Source organism: Zea mays, chromosome 6 (assembly GCF_902167145.1).
Source record: "Zea mays cultivar B73 chromosome 6, Zm-B73-REFERENCE-NAM-5.0, whole genome shotgun sequence".
NCBI classification, from domain to species: domain Eukaryota; kingdom Viridiplantae; phylum Streptophyta; class Magnoliopsida; order Poales; family Poaceae; genus Zea; species Zea mays.
Genome location: NC_050101.1, coordinates 5,949,459 through 5,972,139, shown reverse-complemented (window position 1 = coordinate 5,972,139; position 22,681 = coordinate 5,949,459). Strand labels below are relative to the sequence as shown.

Sequence of the window (22,681 nt, the reverse complement as noted above, 5' to 3'; positions counted from 1 at the left end):
CCATGCAACGGAACCGTGCGAGGATAAGTCGGCGAGGATTACGTAGGGATAAACTCAAGAGGTTCACTACCTTTTAGCTACTTGTTGTTATCATATCCATGTGTACTGCCCCACGGTCGAGTATATAAGGCCTAGGGGGCACCCCTTCAGATCGATCGACCCTACATTACTTAGCCACCCACATCAACTCTCTGTGCCTTCAAACCAGAGAGCCCTCTTGTAACCACGCACATATACTCACCAGGACGTAGGGTGTTACGCGTTTCTAAGCGGCCCGAACCTGTAAATCTTGTCCACTGTCCCTCGTGCGATCGGCACGAACCATTTTGCTACAGTCGTCGACACCGTCCTACTCCTAGAAAACACCTTGAGGGGCAACCCCGGGTGTGCGGTCGGACCCAAAACACCGACAGCAGCCGACTGGGGGTTGCCGCTAACCCACGCCTAGAACTCGTCATAGTCTTGGAACTCCTGGAAGTCTCCTTCCACGACTTCATCTTCTCCTGAGCAGTGGTTGCAATGCTGACAACCTGGGGATGGGGGGTTTGGTGTGTAGAGCAAGGGTGAGTACACACTACAAGAAACTGATAAATGTTCGTGGGTAAAATTAAAAACATGGGTACCCACGTTCTTACTTGAGTTAAGTTCATGGGTTATATTAAGAACGTGGATACCCACGTTCTTAAGTTAAGTTCGTGGGCCCTGAAAAAAACCGTCGAACTTAACGTGTTAGGAACGTGGGTACCCACGTTCTTAACTTAAGTTCGTCGGACTTGTGCACACCGTCGAACTTAATCATGAAAACCTAAATCCAAAAATTCCACGCGCGCGACTCTCTCTCTCACCCCCTATCTCATCTCGCCCACACACACACGCTCCTCTCACCTAGGGCAGGCCGAGCCACCGCCGCGCCACCTCGAGCGGCCGCGCCGCCGCCACGCCACCGCGCCCGGGCCACCGCGAGCGGCCTTCGCCGCGCCACCGCGCCCGGGCCGCGCCTCCGCCGCGCCACTGCGACAGGGCCGCGCCGCCGCCGCGCTGCCGCTTGCAAAAGATCCCTCCAGACTTGCTACTCTGCGCCATGGCTGGCAGAGCAACAAGCGACGTTGTCGGCGCGCGAGAGGACCGGGTCCAGGACGGCCACCGTCGAAGGAGCACGCACCGAGGCACGGGCCGCCAGAGCCCTAGGTCCAGGACGGCGTGGAAACGGTGAAAACGCGGAGCGTCCACGACCCCGTCAGGCGCTACAAGGGGTACGGTGTCCCCAACAACACAATGGAATTCCACTTACATGGCATGTACCCCCCCTCCCTCCCCCATTTTTTATCTTCATTATCTGTGATTCTGCAATCCACATGTTTGATTTTTTTACTTAGTTTCTCTTTGAGACCGGTCGCCATGTTTGGTTAGCACATCTAGAATGCATTACAATTGGAGGCAATAGCTGTTCACTATCCACTAGAGAGTTTGAATTATGTAGGCATTTCATGCGATTTCTCGTCTGAACGCAACCATCAACACACGCTGTTGGAATGGAATCTAGGTTGATCACATCGGAAGGCTGGGACAATCCATAAACATCCCAGCTCTTATTGTATGGAATAATAGGGTGGTTCATGCTTTGGATGAAATTGAGATACTGGTGAGATATAAACAGATACCAATGTCCGATACTCACGATCCCCCCTCCTGACGCCAAGCACCAATAGTTGTTCATGCTATATATTTTAGTTTGTAGTCCTGCCTGATCTATGGCGATTTCTTTCTGCCAGGCTTCAGAACACATGTCACTTGCATATTCCTTTGGGGTTGGGTGATCACCGCCTTTAGGGTATTGTGGTGGCAGAGGCAAGGGAGGACCATTGGTCTTGTTCTGCCTTGTAGTCATGTACATATTGTGATTGCAGAGCTTATCAACATGAGCGGAGCCAGCCAGACATAATTACCAGGATGATGGGTTCTTCCACTTCGTTTCAGTTGTCTAGGTGATAAATATGAAAGAAATTTCACGGGCCAACCCTGTGAGCTTGATATCCAGTATTCACAAATTTGTTCCAGCTCCAACACTAATTCTTCTATTTCACTTCATTTTTAAACAACTAGACTTTAAGTTATATTTGGCCTGATATTCGTTGGCTAGTGCAACTTCATTTGTAGTGAGGGACCAGCAGCTGTATAGTGATTCGTGTGTATCATGGAGCTATGTTCTCATCTTATGAAATAAAAAGCTTCATTTTTTGTTCTCTCATTTGACATGTTTGTTTGTTTCATCATGATAAGAAAATGATCCTCAACTCCGGCTAATCCATATCTTGTCTGCAGGTCCAAGTAGTTCGTTTCGTGAGTTATCCAAAGTTGCGCCGCAAAGATGAGTACTGCTAATCGCTACCAACACATCAAGTCAACTAAGCCTGTTGTAGGTATATAAGATACTCTTTGATAACATGGTATATGTTATATGCCATGTGCCATGCTTCTATTCTGTAACATGCTTACATCTAAAGAATAACGATGACATGAGTACATGACAATACAATAACAGTCATAATCCAATAAACAAACAAATTTCTGGCATGAACTTCACTATATTGTATATTATTGAATAGGATATAAGAGTGTATTTTTGTGCTATACCTTGATTTGTCAATATTATGTTATTGAACTCCACAAATAGTAGCAAGTGAATCTTCGGTTCCTTTTATTTTCTGTCACATGCACTTTTTTTGCTAAATTCTTGTTAATTGTTTGATAGGCAAAGCAAGAAAATTGAAGGATCTCATGATAAAAAGTGATAATAGGATATGTGCTGACTGTGGTGCACCTGATCCCAAATGGGCGTAAGTGACGTCATTGTTTCTCATTGAACTTCTATTATTATGTTTATCATTTCAGAAGATAGCTACTTACATGGCTTCTCTACAAAAGATCCTTCCTTTTTATGTTGATAAACTGGATCATTGATTTCTTTTATATGAAGACAGAATGCAATGGAGCGCCCATGTGTACACACACAGCTTTGCTACTATACCCATGCCATTGATTACAAAACAAACAAAAATAAATGTCCAATATGCACAGTACTTTATTTTGTTTTTATTTCATTTCATTATACATAAGTTGTAAAAGCTATTTGTTTTTTGTGCATTTCAGATCTGCTAATATTGGAGTGTTTCTTTGCTTAAAATGTGGAGATGTTCATAAGGCACTTGGACCTGACATCTCAAAGGTTATTTGAACATGACAAACTTCTTTTACATTTCTTTTCATTGTACTGTACATATATGTCAATGCACCTTCAAACTCATCAGCATTTTCAGTACTCTTATGATCTTTAGTCAGTCATAGTTCATGCTTAGACTCCTTACTCATTTCATGGTTTCGCTATTCTCCATCAGGTTTTATCTGTAACTTTGGATGATTGGTCTGATAGTGATATCGACTCCATGGTTGAGGTTGGTGGAAACTCACATGCAAATTCAATTTATGAGGCTTTTCTTCCAAAAGATCGCCCAAAACCTAAACCAGATTCAACGATGGAATATAGGACAAAATTTATAAGGTCTGCTAACTGTTCCATCGGTGCTCTGTAATGTCACCAATGTTCGCGTGTATAATAATCCCTTATCTTTTTTATATACAGAGCTAAGTATGAGACACAAGATTTTTTGAAGCCAAGTCTGCGCATTCATTAAGATCATCTTTTAAATCTACCACTTCTGTGAAGAGTGTAGATAGCAATTTCTCTAGCATTTCAAGGAAGGATGTATCTGTAAGTTGTGCTGAGAAATATGTCTTACATTTTTTTTATATTTATCTCACCTATTTCCTGGCTAATATGATTTTTGCATAGCAATTGCATGTCTGTGATGGAGCATGTTCATTGAAACTTGTATGGTTTTAGTGATTTTGTCAATCTGCCTTACCGTTACAAATTTATCACAGGAAGATACAAGAGAATTTGTTAGAGAGTTGAATATCACACTGGTCAAAGGCACCAACTTGGCCGTTAGAGACATGCTAACAAGTGATCCATATGTTGTTTTAACGCTAAATTCACTTTCCTAGCACCTAGCTCACTGCACCAGGGGGAAAATATATCTTGATCTAGATTTTATTTTTAGTTTGCAAAATTCACCTCATTCCTTTGTTTTTCTCTTGCAGATGACAACGACAATATCTATTGAGGATGTGCGCAGAGAGGTGAAAATTTTGAAGGCATTATCTGGACATTCCAATCTTGTCAAGTTTTATGATGCTTGTGAGGACGCCCTTAATGTCTACATAATGATGGAGTATGTTTTTCTTCCTTGCCTTTGCATAATATTGATCTATGTAAAAACTGTGAATATTGCATGTGCTGTTTATCTTGAAACAGCATGTATGATAGTGCTCAAAAGTCACATTGTCTACCTTAGGGTTGATGTTCTCTTGCAGCACATTAACATTATATATGGAAAGACTTGCTAACTGTTACTATAGTCCTTCTCTTTCTAGCTAGATTAATGGGAAGTTACATGATAACTGATGTTTTCCTTCACCTCTATTGATCAGGCTTTGTGAAGGTGGAGAACTATTGGATAGAATCTTGTCCAGGTATTACATTTTCTTGAGAAATCATTTTGCGAACACCACTACAAGGTGTAGCTTTGGTATAGTACTATCTGTTTTTGCAGAGGTGGAAGATACAATGAAGGGGATGTAAAAATTATTGTTGAACAGATATTAAAAGTAGTTGCCTTTTGCCATCTTCAGGGTGTTGTTCACCGTGATCTGAAGCTAGAGGTATGTGATCTTCAGGGTGTTGCTGCACCTGCTGCTGTCTCAGTTCCAGAGGGGAAATCTGCAAAGAAGGGTAAGGCTTTTCATAGCTCTATTGTTGCAATGGAATAATTGTTGATTATGTTGTCTTGTTGATTTGTATATACCACACTTATCATAGTGTCACAAGAGTTTTTTTAATAATAATGAGCAGGGAAGAGAAATGCAGAAGATGAGATTGAGAAGGCCGTGAGTGCAAAGAAGCAAAAGACTGTACCTGAAAAAGCTATGCCGGTTAAGAAGCAGCCCCCTCCAAAGAAAGTTGAGAGCAGCAGCTCTGAGGAGGATTCTTCAGATTCTGAAGTGGAGGTGATATCACATTCTTCTCTTTTGGCTCATGTTTCTCCTTTAGTTAAAAATTATAAGCTATATGCTTGAACTCTGGAGATTGATTTGATTTACTATGTCACAAACTCACAATTGATTGTATGACATTATTTTCATTGTTACTATATTCTGTGTGTTAGAAGAATCATCAATGATGTTCCTGTTTTGCCATTAGAAACTCATTGTTTAAGTTTGTGATTTGTAGCAGGTTCAGTAGTTGTGGTATGATTCCTTCAGACCATGACTAAATGAAATTGTTTCCATATTTGTCTGTCCTTGCAGCTATGTTGCCCGGGCCATCTATTCCAGTGTTGTCACAGGTAATACATCTACATATGCCACTGGGTCACTTCTGATTACTTCATACCTAATTGTGGGAGGCGTGAATCATGTATTGCTTACAACTTTACATATAACCCTATAAATGCTTGTCAAATGGATGTTGTTCTCGCAATTTCTGTTTTTTACTTAGCATTTCTCGTTAGGTTGTTTTTTCATCCTAAGTACTTACATTAGATCGACACAGAGATGATTTTTGTAGCTATGATGATGTGTTTCCACATGCTTGCTTGTGTATTGTTTTCACTGATATATTAAATCATCATCATTATTATATAACAATTGTATAAGTTACAATTAACTTTTCCACCTTTGCTAGTGACATACAATCTTTCTAGGATGTAGTTATTTTTTGTATACATCCGTTGGATTCACCCACCTTCATGACTACTTTTCACGTGACCTTCCTATTAATTGTCTAACATGCTTGTCATCTTTGTGTAGTCCTTTCTGGTTTGGCAACTTATCTTATCTGCCCTCATCTTGGGAAGGAAATATAGAGCAAATCAAATCCTTGGCTGCTTGCTTGTTACAACTGGAGTAATTCTAGCAGTGGCCGGGTGTGTACCGGAATAGTTGTTCTTATTTTGCTTACTCTTCTGATGCACTTCCGTAACAATCTCTAAATAATAATGAGTTGTTATCTATTATATTGTACACCATGTTTTTTTTTAAAATCTGGCATGCTCATGTAAAGATGATGCTGATTATCAAAGCTCCTGGTTCATTCTAGATACCGTTGATTGCATCTTAGGATCAACATACAATATAAGAGAATTTGCATATGCCATTCTAGATTTTGAGTTTCTCTTAGTCATCCTATTTTCTTGATGAACACAGTGGAGCCAGTTCTTTTGGCCAGTAGTAATGATGATTTCAGCTGCATTTCAAGCTATTGCTTCCATTATCAAGGTTGAGTGTTCATAGTAGGTTGTGGTGGGATTTTCATGTTAATCCAGCTATATAGTTTTTTTTACTATTACAGGAGTTTGTTTTCATTAATGGTGCAAAACGCCTTGAGGTTCGTTTAAACCTCAGTTTTTTGTTGTCATTAATTTTCTGATATTGAAAGCATGAACTATAATTTGGTATCTTCTGTTTATATAGGGAAAGAGGCCTGATATATTTGTAGTCAACTCTTTTGGTTCTGGTTTCCAGGTAAGACAATAGAGATTCACTTCTTTCAATAATTGTTCCTTTTGCTCACTGAAAATCTTTGTTGTTGCACCATACAGGCACTTTTTATTTTCCTACTCCTTCCATTTCTCTCTAACTTGAAAGGGATTCCTTTTGCTGAACTCCCTTCATACCTAACCCATGGTGCTGCATGCTTTCTGAATGTTGGAGGGAATCTGAAGGGTGAGTATTGTTTCTCATATCACATTCAGGTGGTAAATAAGTGGAGCTTCTCATATTATATAATTTCAAATCTATGGTTAATTAGAGAAAAAAGTGTTGTTCTCATATCGTGCAGTGGCAAAGGTTATTTTCAGGGGGCAAAACTGATGGTTATAATTTTTTTCCATAGTTGGCAGGTGTATTTTAGTGGTGGAGCTAACTTTGCGGACAGATGTCTCAATTTTAGTGGTGGAGCTACGAACAACAATCCGATGTCCTGATCGAGAGCGATGGAGCTAATGTTTGAACTTGTGTATTTGAACTTGTGAACTACAAATGTGAACTATGGATGTGAACTTATGTGAATTTGTGAACTTATGTATTTGGACTTAATTATGTGAATTTGTGAACTTATGTATTTGGACTTGTGTGAATTTGTGATATGAACATATATCCATGTGTTTGAAATCTGTATTGTATGTGATATTCTGTGTTGCATGTGATATTATGTGTGTCTAATTTTTCATTTCTGTATTTTTTATTTTTTTATGGAAAAGAGTTAAGAACGTGGGTACCCACGTTCTTAAGGTTAAGAACGTGGGTACCGTCGAACTTAATGGGCAGCCCTCGCCGACCCACGCAGGACCCATAAGTTCGACGACCACGTGGCCCCGTCGAACTTAACTGTAAGAACGTGGGTGCCGTCGAACTTATGGGAAAAAATTCGACGGCCCCGTCGAACTTAAAAACCCACGTTCTTAACCTTAAGTTCGACGGTACCCACGTTCTTACATTTAAGTTCGACGGTACCCACGTTCTTAACCTTAAGAACGTGGGGGCCGTCGAACTTACTTCTTTAAGTTCGTCCAAAAATCGCCGTCGGCTATATTCGTCGGTAAACCCACGTTCTTATGGTAAGTTCGACGGCCTATTACATTAAGTTCGATGGTTTTTCACCCACGTTCTTTAACCAGTTTCTTGTAGTGACACATCAACATACTCAGCAAGTATCCTGTTTGGCTGTAGTGGACTAGCTTTATGTGGGGGGTAAGTCAAGCAGTTGCTTTTAGTTTGGTCAGATTATTATTACTAGTAGAGAAAGCCAAGTTTTAGAATTAACCCACGTTATTAACCCAAACGTACTCCTTTCCAAACGGAAAGAGTACCACTTACCATTACCAGAGTCAAAACCAAGAACCATCAACCTCATCGCCACCTGCAAATCCGAACATCTCTGATCAAGTACCACTAATCACTGGAGCTCCCTTGGCCGCTCATAACCGCGAGCATGGCTGATATATCAGTTTTCATACACTCTGCAGAGGTTGTGCACTTTACCCACAAGTCGTGATTCCCTTTCTGCCCGGAGATCATGACTCTCCATTGATCACTACCAAGGTGACCCAGCAGGGCATCACTACGTAGCCTTTACAAAGATTCCCCAGGGTTGTAGCCGCCCGTTAGGTTTCCTAAATGCACCGCACTCCTCCCCAAGGGGCGGACCCAAACTTGGCAGAGCGAGCCGCATACACCGAGCCCCATTGACGGCACGACGGCTAAGCGAACTACACCCCGGATCCTCTAATTATTCAGCTAAGGGCACCCCATTCCACCCTCATGGTTGCACTGTTTTCCCGGGCGGTCATCCAAAGAACAGGTCCTTACGGAGAGGCACTCGAGAAACCGCTCGAGCCCCCTTAAAGGCCACAAGTATAACATCATAATAAGAAGAGGGAAAACAGTGTATCATTGATCATTCTCATCAGGTTCATTGATTAGAGTTGAGCAATAGCATAAGACTAAGCAATAATAATCCAACCCAAATAGGTAAACAAGGACATGGATAACAAAAGCTAGTCAATCCTTAGGTATAAATGTGTAATGCGGGAGGTGAATTAAAGTATAAATAGGACAGAGATAGGTTAAGGGACACTTGCCTCCACCAACCGACTGCTGCTCAGGGGCTTCTCCTGCGAGTTCTTCGGGCTCCTCGACCGAATCGTTCTCTATGCGAGTGCAAACATACATACATCCATCCATTCAAATTAGGAAACAAACAATACACCATACAAGAGAACAAGTAGATTAAACGTGCATAGAATATGACATGCGATATTGCATTTACCATGGTTAGAAAGAGACGGGGGAAGGTCTCGCAGGGGTTAAAGCTTATGCTCGAGGCGCATTACGGGTAGAAGAATAACTAGATGTTACGTGTTCTAGCTCTACTTAGCTCCAATAATAAGGGTTAGCTACATGCACTAATAGAAACATGACCACTTTCAGTTGATCAACATTAAATGAGCTAGACAATTAACTATATGAATTAACTAACGTAACCAATTTCCAAATTGAGTTTCCTATTTTATTAACATGAACAACGTGATTAGCGCGCATAAAATATACGGGGGGGGGGGGGGGTTGACGGGCTCGTCTAGGGGTAGACGAAGGCACGGCGAGCCGTGCCAAGGCACCGCGCGCATCACGCGAGCAGCGCGCGCGCAAGTCCGCACACACGCGCCGCGAACTAGCCGTGCACACGTCGGGGCCGCGCGCTGGCCGAGCTCAAGGCCGCGTGCCATAGGCACGCTGGGTCGAGCTCGAGGCCGCGCCGGGGCCGTCACGACGCGAGCAAGACACGCCGGGGCGGGCGGGCGAGCACAGGCGGGCAAGGGAGCGCGCGCGGGCGGGGCGGGGCACGCCGCGCGGGCGCCATGGCCGGCGAGGCCACGGCCGGCCACCCCGCCGGGGCAGGGGACGGCGCGGGCGCGACGGGCAGGGGCCGCCATGGCCGAGGCGGGCGGGGCCGGGGGCGGGCGGGGCCGGGGGCGGCGCGGCCGGGGACGGCGCGGGGTCGGGGGCGGGCGCGACCGGGGCGGCGTGGGGAGGGTGCCGGCGAGAGGGGGAAGGAGGAGGGAGGGGAGAGAGAAGAGGAGAGGGGGAGGGAGGGGCTCACAGCGGGCGGGGAGGGCGGCGACGGTTCGGGCGAGCAGGGGGGGTCAGGCGGGTTGGGCATGGGAGAGAGGGATTTGGGGTGGGGAGGGGGATGACAGGTGGGGCCCGCAGGGGAGGGGAGAGAGAGTTGAGGGAAGGGGAGGGGGCACGGCTGGGCCGCTCATGGGCCCAAAGCGGGGGCGCGGGGGGGGGGGGGGGGGGGCGAGGCGGGCCGCGGCTAGGCCGGCCCACGGCGCGAGGGGGAAAGGGGGCGGGGGCAAGGCCGGCTGGCTGGGCCGCGCGCCAGGGGGCGGCTGGGCCAAAAAAGGGGAAGGAGGGGGAGGGGAGAGAAGAAAAGATTTCCCTTTTTTATATCTATTTTCTATATGAATGCTTTCACACTTTCAAACAATCAAAGAAATGCATGGTTCGGCATGGTGCAGCAATCCAAAGAAAATAACTCTAGGATTTACTATTGTCACATAACCTAAAGTTTTGAAGACGGGTGAGGTTTTAGCGAAAAGAAATGGAAAGAGGGGTAACGCCCGAATTTAGCGAGCGATAGAGAAAAGAAAAAAAATTCAACTCGAAATTCGAGGCATTACATCTATCTAGGTTTCGTTCTACAATCAACATTTCCTCTGATACCACTTTTGTCACACCCGGCTTTAAGGAACAAAGCCAGGTGCATCTCATACATGCGCCAAGAAGACAACACATATAATAACAGAGTGTATAGAGATAAATGTCACAATAATCAGAGTATTTATTTCACAGCGGAAGTCTTATTACAAAATAAAAGATAAATATAAAATGAACTAAGGATCGTCATTGGCGCAGAAGTCAACTGGGGAAACGCCACCTAGATTAGATCAAACTCCTCGCTTTGTGGCTCTTCCTGAACCACCTGTTCTTCTCCTGTGAGGGGGTGTGAGACAGCAAGAGTGAGCTCACACATGATTATAGCTCAACAAGTTGTGGGAACCAGTGGACATGAACTCACAAAGGTGGGAGTTCATGTGATGTGTAAGGCTAATCAATGACAGGGGTTAAAGCTGAGCATTGCTTTTAAGTAGTTGGTCAAAATTTTATTAGCAGTTACTAAGTGCAAGTAAATATCAAACCTTAAATAAAGTATTAGAACAAAATTAATAATAAACCCATGCAATGCAAATGACAAATTGAATTTAAGTTCCATAAATTAATCATCAGAGAGTCCTGAGCTGCTCGTGACCGTGAGCTCGGCTAGTATACCAGTTTTACACTCTGCAGAGGTTGTACCCTGTACCCACAAGTCGTGTATCCCATGTCACCAGGGTTAGCTAGACCTTTAGACACTACCGAGGTGAATGACTAGGGATCCACTACGAGGCCTTTACAAAGTTCTACTAGCTTCCGAAAACCCGCTACAGTTTATGGGAAGAGCACTTGCAAGAATCCCCCGTCTGACCGCCATCGCAGCAAAATCAACCCGAGAACCTCCTTGCATGCAATCCCCTACTGCCCTTGCCCCTTTCGGGTAAGGTAGTCTTCCACTAGCTTTCCTAATCAGTCAGCCAAGGGCATCCCACTAAACCCTTGTGGTGGCACGTGTTTCTCAAGTTAAGCTCCATGTTCCAATTAACATTAATGATCTTGACATGAACATAAATAGAATAACAAAATAACTGGAACATGGATATAATGAAATATTAACCCAAAACCATGTAAAGCAATAGCATAACTACCCATATGATTCAGGGGTAAACAAGGTAAAATGGATAAACAAACTAGGGTGACCTATTGGGTCCCATCAAAATTAAACCTATGCATTGAATAGTGATAATAATGAATATTATTGGGTAACAAAAGTGGATCAAGGGCACAACTTGCCTTCAATGAGCTCCTGCTCAGCTACTTCTATCTGCTGGTCACCAGGATCCTCAGTCACAGGCTCTTCTACTCGCCACAATACAAACAAGCACAATATATAGAGAAAATTAACATCACACCAAACATATAAACAAAATACACAGTAATAATCTACACATTAAAATAAAAACCTAGGAACAAGAATCATAATTTTTGGAGTTATAGATTTTATGTTATGATTTTTTCAAAGGTTTTATATGCTTGGAATAGAATTAAATGAGAATTAAATTTTTCTTACTGTTTTCATGACAAAACATAGTCTCTAAGTGATAAAGAATAATATTACAAAATTTTAGAAACTGGAATGGGTAAATTTGGACTTCATATGAATTTTCTATGGAATAAACAAGTTCTAGGATTTATTTTGTATTAAATATCAATTTCTAAAGTTAAATAATTGAATTCTCAGAGCTATGGACTGGGCGCACTATTTTCAGATAACGAAGGGGCCATGAGGTAAATATTTCTAGACACAGAGAACAATCCAGTGGACCGCGGGTTGATTCCCAACGTCCAGAGGGGCTCTTACGCAAAAGTGCACCGCGAAGGGGTACAGTGCGCTCCTGATCGCTCGATCGCCAATCGACTGCCAGGATTAGATGCATCCCCGGCCGAATCGGTACGTAACGCTGATCCTTGGATCCGAGATCGACGACTCTGCAACTTCCTTTCCCGACCGCGTCCGATTAGATCGGACGGTCCACGTCTAACCCTCGTAACAACCCAATCGGTACGATCATAGCCGCACAGATTATATCCAACCGCCCACGCTCGTCGCCTAACCCAGCCCAAACTCCGGCGGCTACGACGACAACCGCGACGGCGCCATAGACGGCCCCTCGCCGCAACACATGCTCGAGCCCCCAACCTTACTTCTACCGGGTTGTACACCACTATGGAGCGCGCGCAAGTACGATGGGGAGGTTCACTCACCGGAAATGGGGTCGTGGGAGGCCGGCCACGACGCTAGGCGGTCCGGCGCTGTTGAAGATATCCCGAGGAGCAATTGCTCTGGAGCAGCGACGCCCAGAGAGAAATTAGTGGTCGCCGAGGTTTTCAGGTGCCCCGCCGCAGCCCTAGAACGCCCCGCGGATGCCCGAGCGTACACTAACTACGAGTTGGACGGCGGCGGTCCAAATCTCTCTCTCCTCCCCCTGTCTCTCTCAAACTGTTTCCTGACGAGGTTGGTAGAGGCGTGGCGAAAAGAGAGGGTTAAGGCTTCGGCTCCTCCGCACTTAAATCCCTTCAGACTGGTCCAAGCGCACGCAACGAACCACCCGAAGCTCACGGCGAAGCTCCGCCATGCGCGACGTGGTGGTTGAAGACGGCAGCCTGACCGGTGCGGTCCACCAGTCAGTGAGACCAGGAGTCCGATCCGTGCGGCGCCCGACCCCACGCGCCATTGAGAGCCCGCCCCATGCCCCTATTCCATAGAGCGCCGACCGCATGGCCCTACCTGTCAGTGATCCGTGAGGTAAGCGCGGTGGAGGGCGTTGTTCTGGCCGACTGTGCGCGAGGGACGATGAAGTGGGCCGAAAACAGTAGCTTTAGGCCCATTCCAGCGTTTTTTCTTTTTTTTTCTTTTATATTTTACTTTTTTCCTTTTCTCTCTTTTTTTAGTTTTCAAATTCCATTTTAAATTCAGGTTTAAATTCAAATCTTGTGCCAAATTATTCTCAATTCATATTGTGAAATAAAAAGTACCAATTTTAGAAATATAATTATATATACGTTATTTATATTTTCATACCCCTTTATTCCTTTTCTCCATATTTCCAAATTTTCCTTTGACTCTTAAATTCCCACTTTGGGACTATATTTTTCTTATCACATTATTTTTATATTGTCACAAAAATGCACACAAGAATAAAATCCAGCATGATGCATATGTTATTTATGAGTGTCTTTTGTCACTTATTTATTTGTTTAATTGTGATGTTCACATGAAATGATAAACATAGATAACTCATATATGTATAATGGAATATAATTTCTCTGTTTAGACTCTGCTTACAAAGTGGGTGTTACACCCAACCTATTGGTCCAACACTAGTTTTGTTCATAAGGTTCGCCGATCCTATAAAAACCCTAACTCAAACAACTGTGTCACATGCTCCGACGCTTGTCGTCGGATCGGTCCTACATACTCCAAAACTATGATATGTTTTTATAGATCATCATACTCAACTCATTGGTTCAACGCTCTACTATTCATAGGGTCCGACGATTAGGCTCTCTCGAGCTACATACGTCAAGGCGTCAAATGAATAACTATAGTCCGACGACCCTGAAATACAGGGTCTGATACCTCAAAAACTTTTCCAACTTAAACAAATCAAAAACTTTATAATTGGGTTTTGATCTATACTTCTATGGGAGCCTCTCCTAAACTACCTAGAACTACACTTCTTTGGGTCTCTTCTAGACCACCTAGAGCTAAAGGCTCCACACTTGCACGGGTGCGCGTGCGCACACTGACACATAAATGCTATTAATAAGTGTTATCTGGAAATGTTTTTTTGAGAAATTGGAGGGGGGCATTCCTACATTTTCATTTCCTTCATAGCATATACATGTGTAGGTTTTTACATGTCGATTACAAATAGGACAACACGAGGGCGGGGGGAGAAAATTACTACCCTTATATAAGGGCAAAATCACAATCCGCAAGGGGGTAATCTACAAGCCCGGAGTTTGGCATCTTCGCAACATCCCATGTAGAGCCCATCATAGCAGGGGAGAGAGAATGGAAGACAACATCATGTCGGTGTTTCCATAGACACCAACAACATAAGAGCAAAAAAACGTTGAAATGGGCCGGGGGAGGTGCAACCAGCGGCCAGACTTGTCACAAAGATGCCACATCATCTTCATCCTGCTCTACACCAATAACAGGAAAAGTTGTTGAGAATATAATTTATTGCATCATTTTGAAGGCAAAGAGGGAGACACGAGCATTCGTTGAATTCATGATAGTGGTACCCCTCAGTCCTAAATTATAATCCGTTTGACTTTTTTGTGGCACGTTTGACCAGCTCGTCCTATTCAATTTTTTTGCGAAAAATGAGAAATTCAAAGCTACATGTAAAGTATATTATATATTAAACTGTTGGGACTGTGCTTCGTCGCCGAAGGTCCTGCAGGGAGAAACAGCTTCGGCTGAAGCTGTCCGCATGTGATGACCGAAGGTTCCTCTTCATGAAGCTTCGGAATTACAAACCGACTTAAAAGTAGAATGACCTTTTAGTCCATAAATGTTTGAGTCGTTGTTGTAATCTTTTATGAGGGGCATAATTGTAATTCCTCACAGGCTGTGTCCCGTGCCTATAAATAGTGAACAATATTCCTTTACTGTTCACACTTTCCTGTAATTGCAATCGCGTCAATCGGGAATCAATCTTTGTCAAGGCAGAGGTATAAATGTATTTAATATTTGGACACATTTAATTGAGATAATGTAAAAGTGATGTTGTTCATTTATAATTTATTTGTCTTTAATGTTTCGTATTTCATATTATTTTATATAATCTATTAGAGTTCAATTACGAAGATTAAACTTTCGTAATTGTATCGTCTTTAACCTTCGTCCGAAGTTCATTATCCTTAATGGGATAATGCTTCATTGGACGAAGGGTGTTAACATTTAACATTTTATGTTGCCTTGTTCTTAATTCATAGCATTTGAGAACGAGTCCCCAACATAAACAATATCACAACAAAAAATAACAATAATTATGAATTTTTTTGAATAAGATAAGCTGGTCAAATTTAGAGTAAAAAAATAAAACGAATTATAAATTGGAACGGAGTGAGTACATAGCAGGGATGTTTATGTCAACAAAAGAATATCATATCTACTTATGTAGTGAGTGGGGTGTCTCACAAAAAAATCAATAATATATCTAGCTGAGAGGTTACTACACTACTGTTTTCCACACATGCATCATGCATGCATGTGTGTAGCTAACCTAGCCAGCTGAGGTTCTGTGTTGTTTGTCAGTGGGAAAGCTAAGGAAATGGTGAACCAGTCCAGTCGCCCGGCCCACTGGGCAGTGGACTCGATCTCCTGCATGCATTCTCTGCGCTCATGCAGGACGCGCGCATGTCATCCAAAAGACCACGCGCGTACGGCACGACCAATTCAGCAACTTGTCATTTTCCTTGCATTCATTGATGGTATTCCTGTGTGCATGCATGGCAGCTAGCTAGCTGCTAGTGCTGCTGGTTGTTGAAGAGATCCCAATAGTACGCACCGGCAGATGGAGATGGAGCCACCGTCACCGTCGACGGCGACGCTTCTTCTTCTTGTTGAAACGGCGACGACGACATCACACTTTGATGGGTTGCACTGGCGACGCTCGTGCTACCACCACCGACGATGGTTTCGCTACCGAGGCCAAGAAATGCCGGGCTGATGAGCCCGCCCAAGAGACTGATGCCCGGCCAGTACGAGTTACCGCCCGGAGCCGGAGGTGAGAAGAATCTCGGCGGGAGTGACCCTGGCGACAGGATGCTCGGGAACGGCGCCAGCAGGCCTCCTCCAACGACATTAGCCGTGGCAGTGACGCCTGATGAACTCCGCGCAGACGCCGCCGCCTGCTCAATGGCGGCGAAGCGTGCCGCGGGTGAGAGTTGGTGGATCATCAGGTCATCGTGCTGCGACTGCGATGCTGTCCCGCCGCGGGGTGCTTGCTGCTGCTGCTGCTGGAACGGGAAGTGCGGCGCCACCGGCGCGAGTAGCTGCCCGGACGACGACGCATGCACGTGTTGCCCGCCCAAGAACGGGAACGGGAACGGGGCCGAAGAGGACGTCGTCATCTGAACCTGATGATGTGGCTCCGCTGTCCTCAGGTCTGGTGGCGGCGGCGCCGGCAGGGAGGACGACGACGACGACGTTGCGGTGGCGCCGTGGCCGCGCGCGCCCGTGAGGCGCTGCACGACAGACATGAACTCGCTGGGTTTCGCGTGCACGACCTTGGGCGACACCGTGTAGACGATGACCGGCTGGCGCACCTGCTGGACGGGTCCCACATGCTGCGGCTGCGGCGGTCCCGGCTTCTTGATCTTGTGGGAGTCCTTGTGGAGCCTGAGCGGCGCCGGGCGCGGGCCCTGCAGCTCCCGGCGCTGCGACGACGACGACGGCGACGTGGTCGTCGCGCTGGAGGAGGCTTGGGGTTGCTGCTCCATGTCAAGACGAGACTTTTAGGTACCTGCTGATGTCGGAGCTCGATGGATCGACCGGCTAGGGTGTTAATTCGATTGCAAAATGGTCGATATGACCAGCATGCATGGAAGGATTGATATCGAATTGGGACAGAATTCAATCAAGTGCAGCATGCAATGCAACGTCTCGCTTTAATTTGGTGAGCCTAGAGCACACTACGCATATATATAGACAGGCCGGCCGGCAGAGATGAAAGAGAAGTAAGTGAATAAAGTGTTTGATTTGACAGTTCAATTAACAACTAGCGCAGGTTTGTCAAGACAAGAAGAGGTCAAGCAAGGAAGATAAGGAAGTGAATTGAAAGCATGCATATGCAGTAGCTTCTGCTTCTCGAACTCATGGATATGCTGTTTTTGAACAAGTCCAACAACCCAACACAACCCAGTGTTTGAGTTTTGCCGCCACGTTTTGTTTCTTTTCGCTTTCATCCATGCATGAATTAATGTCGTCGTGTGAATGAATGATTATATATATATATATATATATATATATATATATATATATATATATATATATATATATATATATATATATATATATATATATATATATAAGGGAAGTGAAGAATCATGCGTGTGTGCACTTTTATATATTTTCATCAATACAAATGCCCTCAAGGTGCTTTTTGGAGTAGGACGATGTTATCGACTGTAGCTCGATGGTTCGTGCTAAATGCACGAGAGACGGTGGACAATTGTGTACAGGTTCGGGCCGCTTTGAGATGCGTAACACCCTACGTCCTGGTGTGAGCACTTTTTTGTGGCGGGTTAAAAGGCGGTTCTCTAGTATTGGAAACGTAGAGAGCCGGAGTGGATGGCTAAGTAATATGAGGTCGATCGTCTTGAAGGCGTGCCCTCTAAGCCTTATATACTCGACCGTAGGGCATTACATGTGGATATGATAATAACGGGTGCCTAGATAATAGTGAACTGACTGAGTCTATCTTCCTATAGTTCAGCCGACCCATCCTCGCTCAGTTCCGATGTATGTGGCCCCTGCACGGGAAGATCGGGTCACTGTTGTGATCACCGCTCGAATTTATCGGGCCGTCTGGGCTTGCGACGATCCGCTTTATTGGGCGTTCCTCCCTAGGCCCACGAAGGGACGACCTCGCGAATTATTGGGCCCACGGGCCTTTCGTAAGGTCTTTTATCCTTCTGGTGGACCCGGGGGATATCTGTCCCCCACAAGCCCCCGATCTTTGGGTTGATTTTGAAATAACCGACCCAAAGATCCTAGGTCCAGCTTGCAGTCTTTGATTTCAACAAGAAATGCCTTGGAAATAAGCCTGCCAGGTCACTACTTCTGAACTCTGAGTGATCCGGTAAAAACGATCTTTTATTGTCTTCTTCCGCTATTACTCCTCGAAATTTGGTGTTCTGTCTCTGGTTCATGCTTCAGAGGTCAGCATTTTGCACTGTAGAACTTTGAAGTTCATTCGGTGCACCGTGCACCGAAGGTGCACCCAATGGGTGTAGCCCCGAGCTTCGAGTGGATTTTTGCAGATAATCCACTCGAAGGTCTTTATTTCAAGTCTTCTCAGAAATTACTTTTATCTTCCACCTGTGCTTTTTCAGAGGTCAGCCTTGCCTTAGTTTTGCCGTATGCTTTAGAGGTCAGCATTTTGTCTTTCGAGGATGATTATTCATTGGGTGCACCGCAGGTGCACCCAATGGGTGTAGCCCCCGAGCTTTGAGTGGATTTTTGAAAATAATCCACTCGAAGGTCTTCGTTTCCTGCTGTTTTTCAGAAATCATCCTTTTCTTTTGTCGAATGCCTTAGAGATCAGCATTATATCATTAACGTTATGCTTTAGAGGTCAGCATACATTTTTGTCTTTGAAGCCAAGTACGCGATCTGCCCATATCTTGCTAGGTCTGGCAATTTATTTGATCTGCGACTGATTGGACGTTCGATAGACGGCCTTTGGCTAGTCTTCATATCACTTCATGCTTCAATGTTCTGTCGATTAGACTTGTACCTTATCGGCTATATTTGGCTTTCCTCTGATATCTGTTGATATCCTCCTTCTGTCTTGAGGTATTCATTGCGTATACTGTATGGATGTGACTGCTTGGGAAAATCTATTGAAAATTCCTGGACGTCCCTCCCAATGGGTGTAGGCAAGGGACGGCTTGGTGCACTGAGCGTTTAGCAAACTGCTTCTGAGTAGTAACTTTATGTGACCGCGGTTGTAATCATATCGCCCAAGCAGTTGACTGAAGTCCCAATGGGTGTCGTGTTACGTGGAACGGTGTCAGCCGCCTGACGTGTCTCCAGACGGTTTGAATTGCATATTGAATTTTTGCGACTGTTCGGTGGCCGTGGTAGGAGGTGAGTGGTTGCCTTCTTCTTCTATAAATAGTGTTCTTGCTTCTCCGGCATTTTCACATCTCTTACTGCTGCTCGTTGTTTACTTTCTTCTCTTTCCTTCTACTCCACCATGGGCAAGAGCAAGAAGGGTGGTAGTTCTTCGCATCACTTCGGTGATAAGCGGAAGCGTGAGCCGACTCCTCCCTCGGAGGACTTTGGCGACTCGGAGTACTCGGAGGAGGAGTTCTCCTCCGAGCCGAGGGCTCACCGGTCCATGCCTCTCCCCCGGCGTCGTCTAATGACTCAGACGACTCCCAGGGGATCGCCGCATAGGTGTGGACCTACATCCGGGCCGTCGAGCGCGCCGGGCTCGAGGGCTCGGATGAGTCGGAGTACTCCTCGGACGAGGAGAACTCCTCAGACTCGTCCGAGGAGGGCGGTAGTGGCGATGGCGGTGACGGCGACGACGACGGAGGCGATGGTGACGGCGGCAAGGGTGGTGACGGCGGCGGCAAAGGTGGCAGCGGCGACGGCGGAGATGGCAGCAAGGGCAGCAGCAGGGGCAGCAACAAGGCCAGTGGCTAGACGCCACTGGTTTTAAATGTTAGTATAGATTAGTAGTAGAAGTAGTATTAGTGAAATAATGTAGTAGTAGGTAGTAGTATAGTGTAATGAAATATGATGTAGTAATGGGGAGGATATCAACTCATAATGAGTTGATTTGTAAGTTCGACAGTGCTTCCCTTATAATGAAGAATGATTTCGCCCCATCCTGTGTGTACCATTTTGCCTTCCTGTCGATCGTCGATCGTGTTAATGCTTACTGCAGATGCTGTTTCTGGATGTAATGCTTGAGTAGCGACTTAGAATCGTTGAGTCGCGCTTCATACTGCCTTCTTCGCGATGTCAGCGCTTTAGTGGTAGCGGCCGAGTGATTATCAGCGATGTTGGCGCTTTTAGAAGTGATAGCCGAGTGATAGCGGGCCACGTCGGTGTTTTAGAAATAACGATCGAGCGGTTACTGGTGATGTCGGCGTTTTAGAGGTAACAGCCGAATCCTTTGAAGCCACGTCGCTGCTTTAGGAATAACAGCCGAGTGACTGCTGGCGACGTCGGCGTTTTAGAAGTAACAGCCGAGTGATAACGGGCCACGTCGGTCGCTTTGGAAATAGTGGTCGAGTGAAGTCTGGTAACGCCAGTGTTTTTAGAAATAACAGCTGAGTTAAATTGGGCCGCGTCGGCAGTTTTGAAAATAACGGCCGAGTGATGACATGGCACGCCCGCGTTTTAGAAATAACGGCTGGGTGATGACTGAGCGCTTTTTAGAAACGACGTCTGGCCCGGGAAAACCCCATATGTACTGCACTGTCGCGCGCCTCTGCATTCTGTGCCCTAGTTTTGCTTTTCTGCATCCAGGCCTTCTCTGCTCCCTTGCAATATTGCCTCCGCTCTGCTCGCCAGCAAGGTTGAGATGGCGCCCAAGCGGAAATCCCAGAGTTCGTCTGCCGCAATCATTCCTCCTATCGATCCCAACAGTCAGTTGCCTTTCGCAGGTAACCACATGTCTGTCGTCTCTGAATCCGACCTTTTCCATCTCGTATCCATCGGAGTTCTTCCTTCGAAGGAGCTCTGTTCTTGGCGGATCTGCCGTGGGGTCACTGTTCCCACAGAAAACACCCACGAATCCGTCATTTACGTTCCTTTTCTCATCTGCGGCCTTGCTCTTCCTATTTCTCCTTTCTTCCGCGGTCTCCTTGATTTCTATCACTTGAATTTGACCCATCTGAATCCCAATTTCATTCTGCAAGTTTCCGTTTTTGTTCATTTATGCGAAGCTTTCCTTGATATTCTGCCACACTTCGGCCTATGGAAGTACTTGTATCACTGTCGGCCTGGGATGGCCGGAGGGCAGCACCAGCTTGTGGGGGCGCGAGTTTGGAGATGCGCTGTGGGAGGAAGACCGACTACCTCGACATCCCACTCAAGGACAACATCAAAGGATGGCGCCTGGAATGGTTTATCATGGAGAATCACGGGAATTCCCTCCCCCCACAGTCAGGGAGACAGCTAGATGTTCGCACTCCGAGCTGGACCGAATCCCCCATAGACCTGGAGGTGACTGAGGCAGGGGCTCTGCTTGCTGAGGTTGGATTGTTGAAAGAGAGGGTTCTGACTGCAGAAGCTGTGGTCGCCGATTTCATTTTCAGGAACATTCAGCCACTAAAAGACAGAGCATACCCGGCTTATCTATATCGAGGCCTCGCTGATTCAACCCGGGTTACCAACAGAAGAGTTTCTGTTGTGGATTTGGTCAGCCGGCTCGAGATGATACTCAGAGGCAAGGTGTCGAACATCGGTGCTCCTGTTGCATACTCAGCCTGGAATCTGCCTCCTTCCAAGGCTTTTACCAGTTTTGTGTCAAATCCTCCTGCTGGTGATAGCGGTTTGGGCCTTAGAGTGCGACCCTCTCCCGAAGAGGTTAGTGCTTTGGTTGCCTCACTTGGTGGAATCCCTGACGACGAGAGGCAGGTTCATGTCGAGGTACCTTTGAATCCAAGTGATGCAGAGATAAGTGCCATGCTGGATATGTTGGCTGAAGATTCCTCTGATGCAGCCCCTACTGAAACACTGGCTGTAGCACCCATCCCAGAGGCTGGCAAAGCTTTGGATATTCAGAGGCCTGATAGTGTTCGTCTGAAGCGTCCTCGCTGAGCCACGCAGCCAACTTCTCCTGCTGAGGAGAAGAAAAATAAAAAGAGACGTCTTCGCCGAGTGTCATGCTTGGATCAGGATGCTGGTCCTTCTGCTCCTGCTGCTGAGGAAGTGTCGGTGCCAGTTTTTGCTGAAGCTGATCCCAATGGGTGTGACCCGACTGATGCTGATCCCAATGGGTGTGACCTTGATGATGTTGATCCCAATGGGTGTAATCTGGCCACAGCTGATCCCAATGGGTGTACCGTCCGCATTATTGATGAAGATGAGGAAGAGGAGTATGAAGTCCCTCTAATTCGGAAGAACAACCGGCGCTACATAGTCAGCGGGGAAAGTAGTGGTGTTCCTTCTCCAGCTTTGTCTGCCCTCATTGGTCTGCAAGAATTGTCTCTGGCAAACTTTGATCAGACTCTTGAAGACATGGTCCCAGAAGATCTGTTGTTAGAGCCGACAGATGGTGGAATGATAGAAGTTTGCGCTGATGCGCCTGATGCCGGGTTAGAGTTATCTCAAGCAGCGTCTCGTGCCTCATCGACCTTGGAGCGCGGTCTTAAGGGTCAGGAGGCTGGTCTGGATTGTTCTGCTCCCATGGAAGTGGGTGAAGGTCCTTCAGCCTTAGAGGTGGCTGTTACAGAGAACTCGGCCCTCAAGGATGGCGCTAACGCTTACCCAGCCCCCGAGGGTGTCGCCGGGGATAATCCGGCTCGGATGGGTAGCGCAAGCTATGACCCAGCCCCCGAGGGTGTCTGAGTTGGTTCTTCCTCT

General features: G+C 45.9%; 2 protein-coding genes and 2 long non-coding RNA genes across 5 annotated transcripts; 3 read left to right on the top strand and 1 right to left on the bottom strand.

Annotated features, from left to right (window-relative positions):
- Window positions 1-1,901: 1,901 nt before the first annotated feature.
- Window positions 1,902-3,769, top strand: LOC103628928 (ADP-ribosylation factor GTPase-activating protein AGD12). 2 transcript variants are annotated; one of them, XM_020539734.2, is made up of 6 exons: window positions 1,902-1,985; window positions 2,323-2,420; window positions 2,753-2,837; window positions 3,151-3,226; window positions 3,396-3,559; window positions 3,641-3,769. In XM_020539734.2, the coding sequence occupies exons 2-6, from the start codon at window positions 2,369-2,371 to the stop codon at window positions 3,690-3,692; spliced, it is 429 nt and encodes a 142-aa protein (XP_020395323.1). In that variant the 5' UTR covers window positions 1,902-1,985; window positions 2,323-2,368; the 3' UTR covers window positions 3,693-3,769. The 2 variants fall into 2 exon arrangements, with proteins under 2 accessions (XP_020395323.1, XP_008648342.1); XM_008650120.2 differs by having other exon boundaries at window positions 3,396-3,452; window positions 3,641-3,677.
- A 1,029-nt stretch (window positions 3,770-4,798) lies between these two features.
- On the top strand, window positions 4,799-5,022 carry LOC109940608 (uncharacterized). Its single transcript, XR_002263194.1, has 2 exons — window positions 4,799-4,852; window positions 4,973-5,022. It is a non-coding gene; the product is annotated as an uncharacterized lncRNA (long non-coding RNA).
- Window positions 5,023-5,394: 372 nt separating this feature from the next.
- On the top strand, window positions 5,395-6,334 carry LOC118472147 (uncharacterized). The gene is made up of 3 exons (XR_004850026.1): window positions 5,395-5,465; window positions 5,929-6,044; window positions 6,325-6,334. It is a non-coding gene; the product is annotated as an uncharacterized lncRNA (long non-coding RNA).
- A 9,475-nt stretch (window positions 6,335-15,809) lies between these two features.
- Window positions 15,810-16,980, bottom strand: LOC100274360 (Protein MKS1). Its single transcript, NM_001148720.1, has one exon. It carries the CDS (start codon window positions 16,852-16,854, stop codon window positions 15,880-15,882), a length of 975 nt encoding a protein of 324 aa, NP_001142192.1. The 5' UTR covers window positions 16,855-16,980; the 3' UTR covers window positions 15,810-15,879.
- Window positions 16,981-22,681: the final 5,701 nt, after the last annotated feature.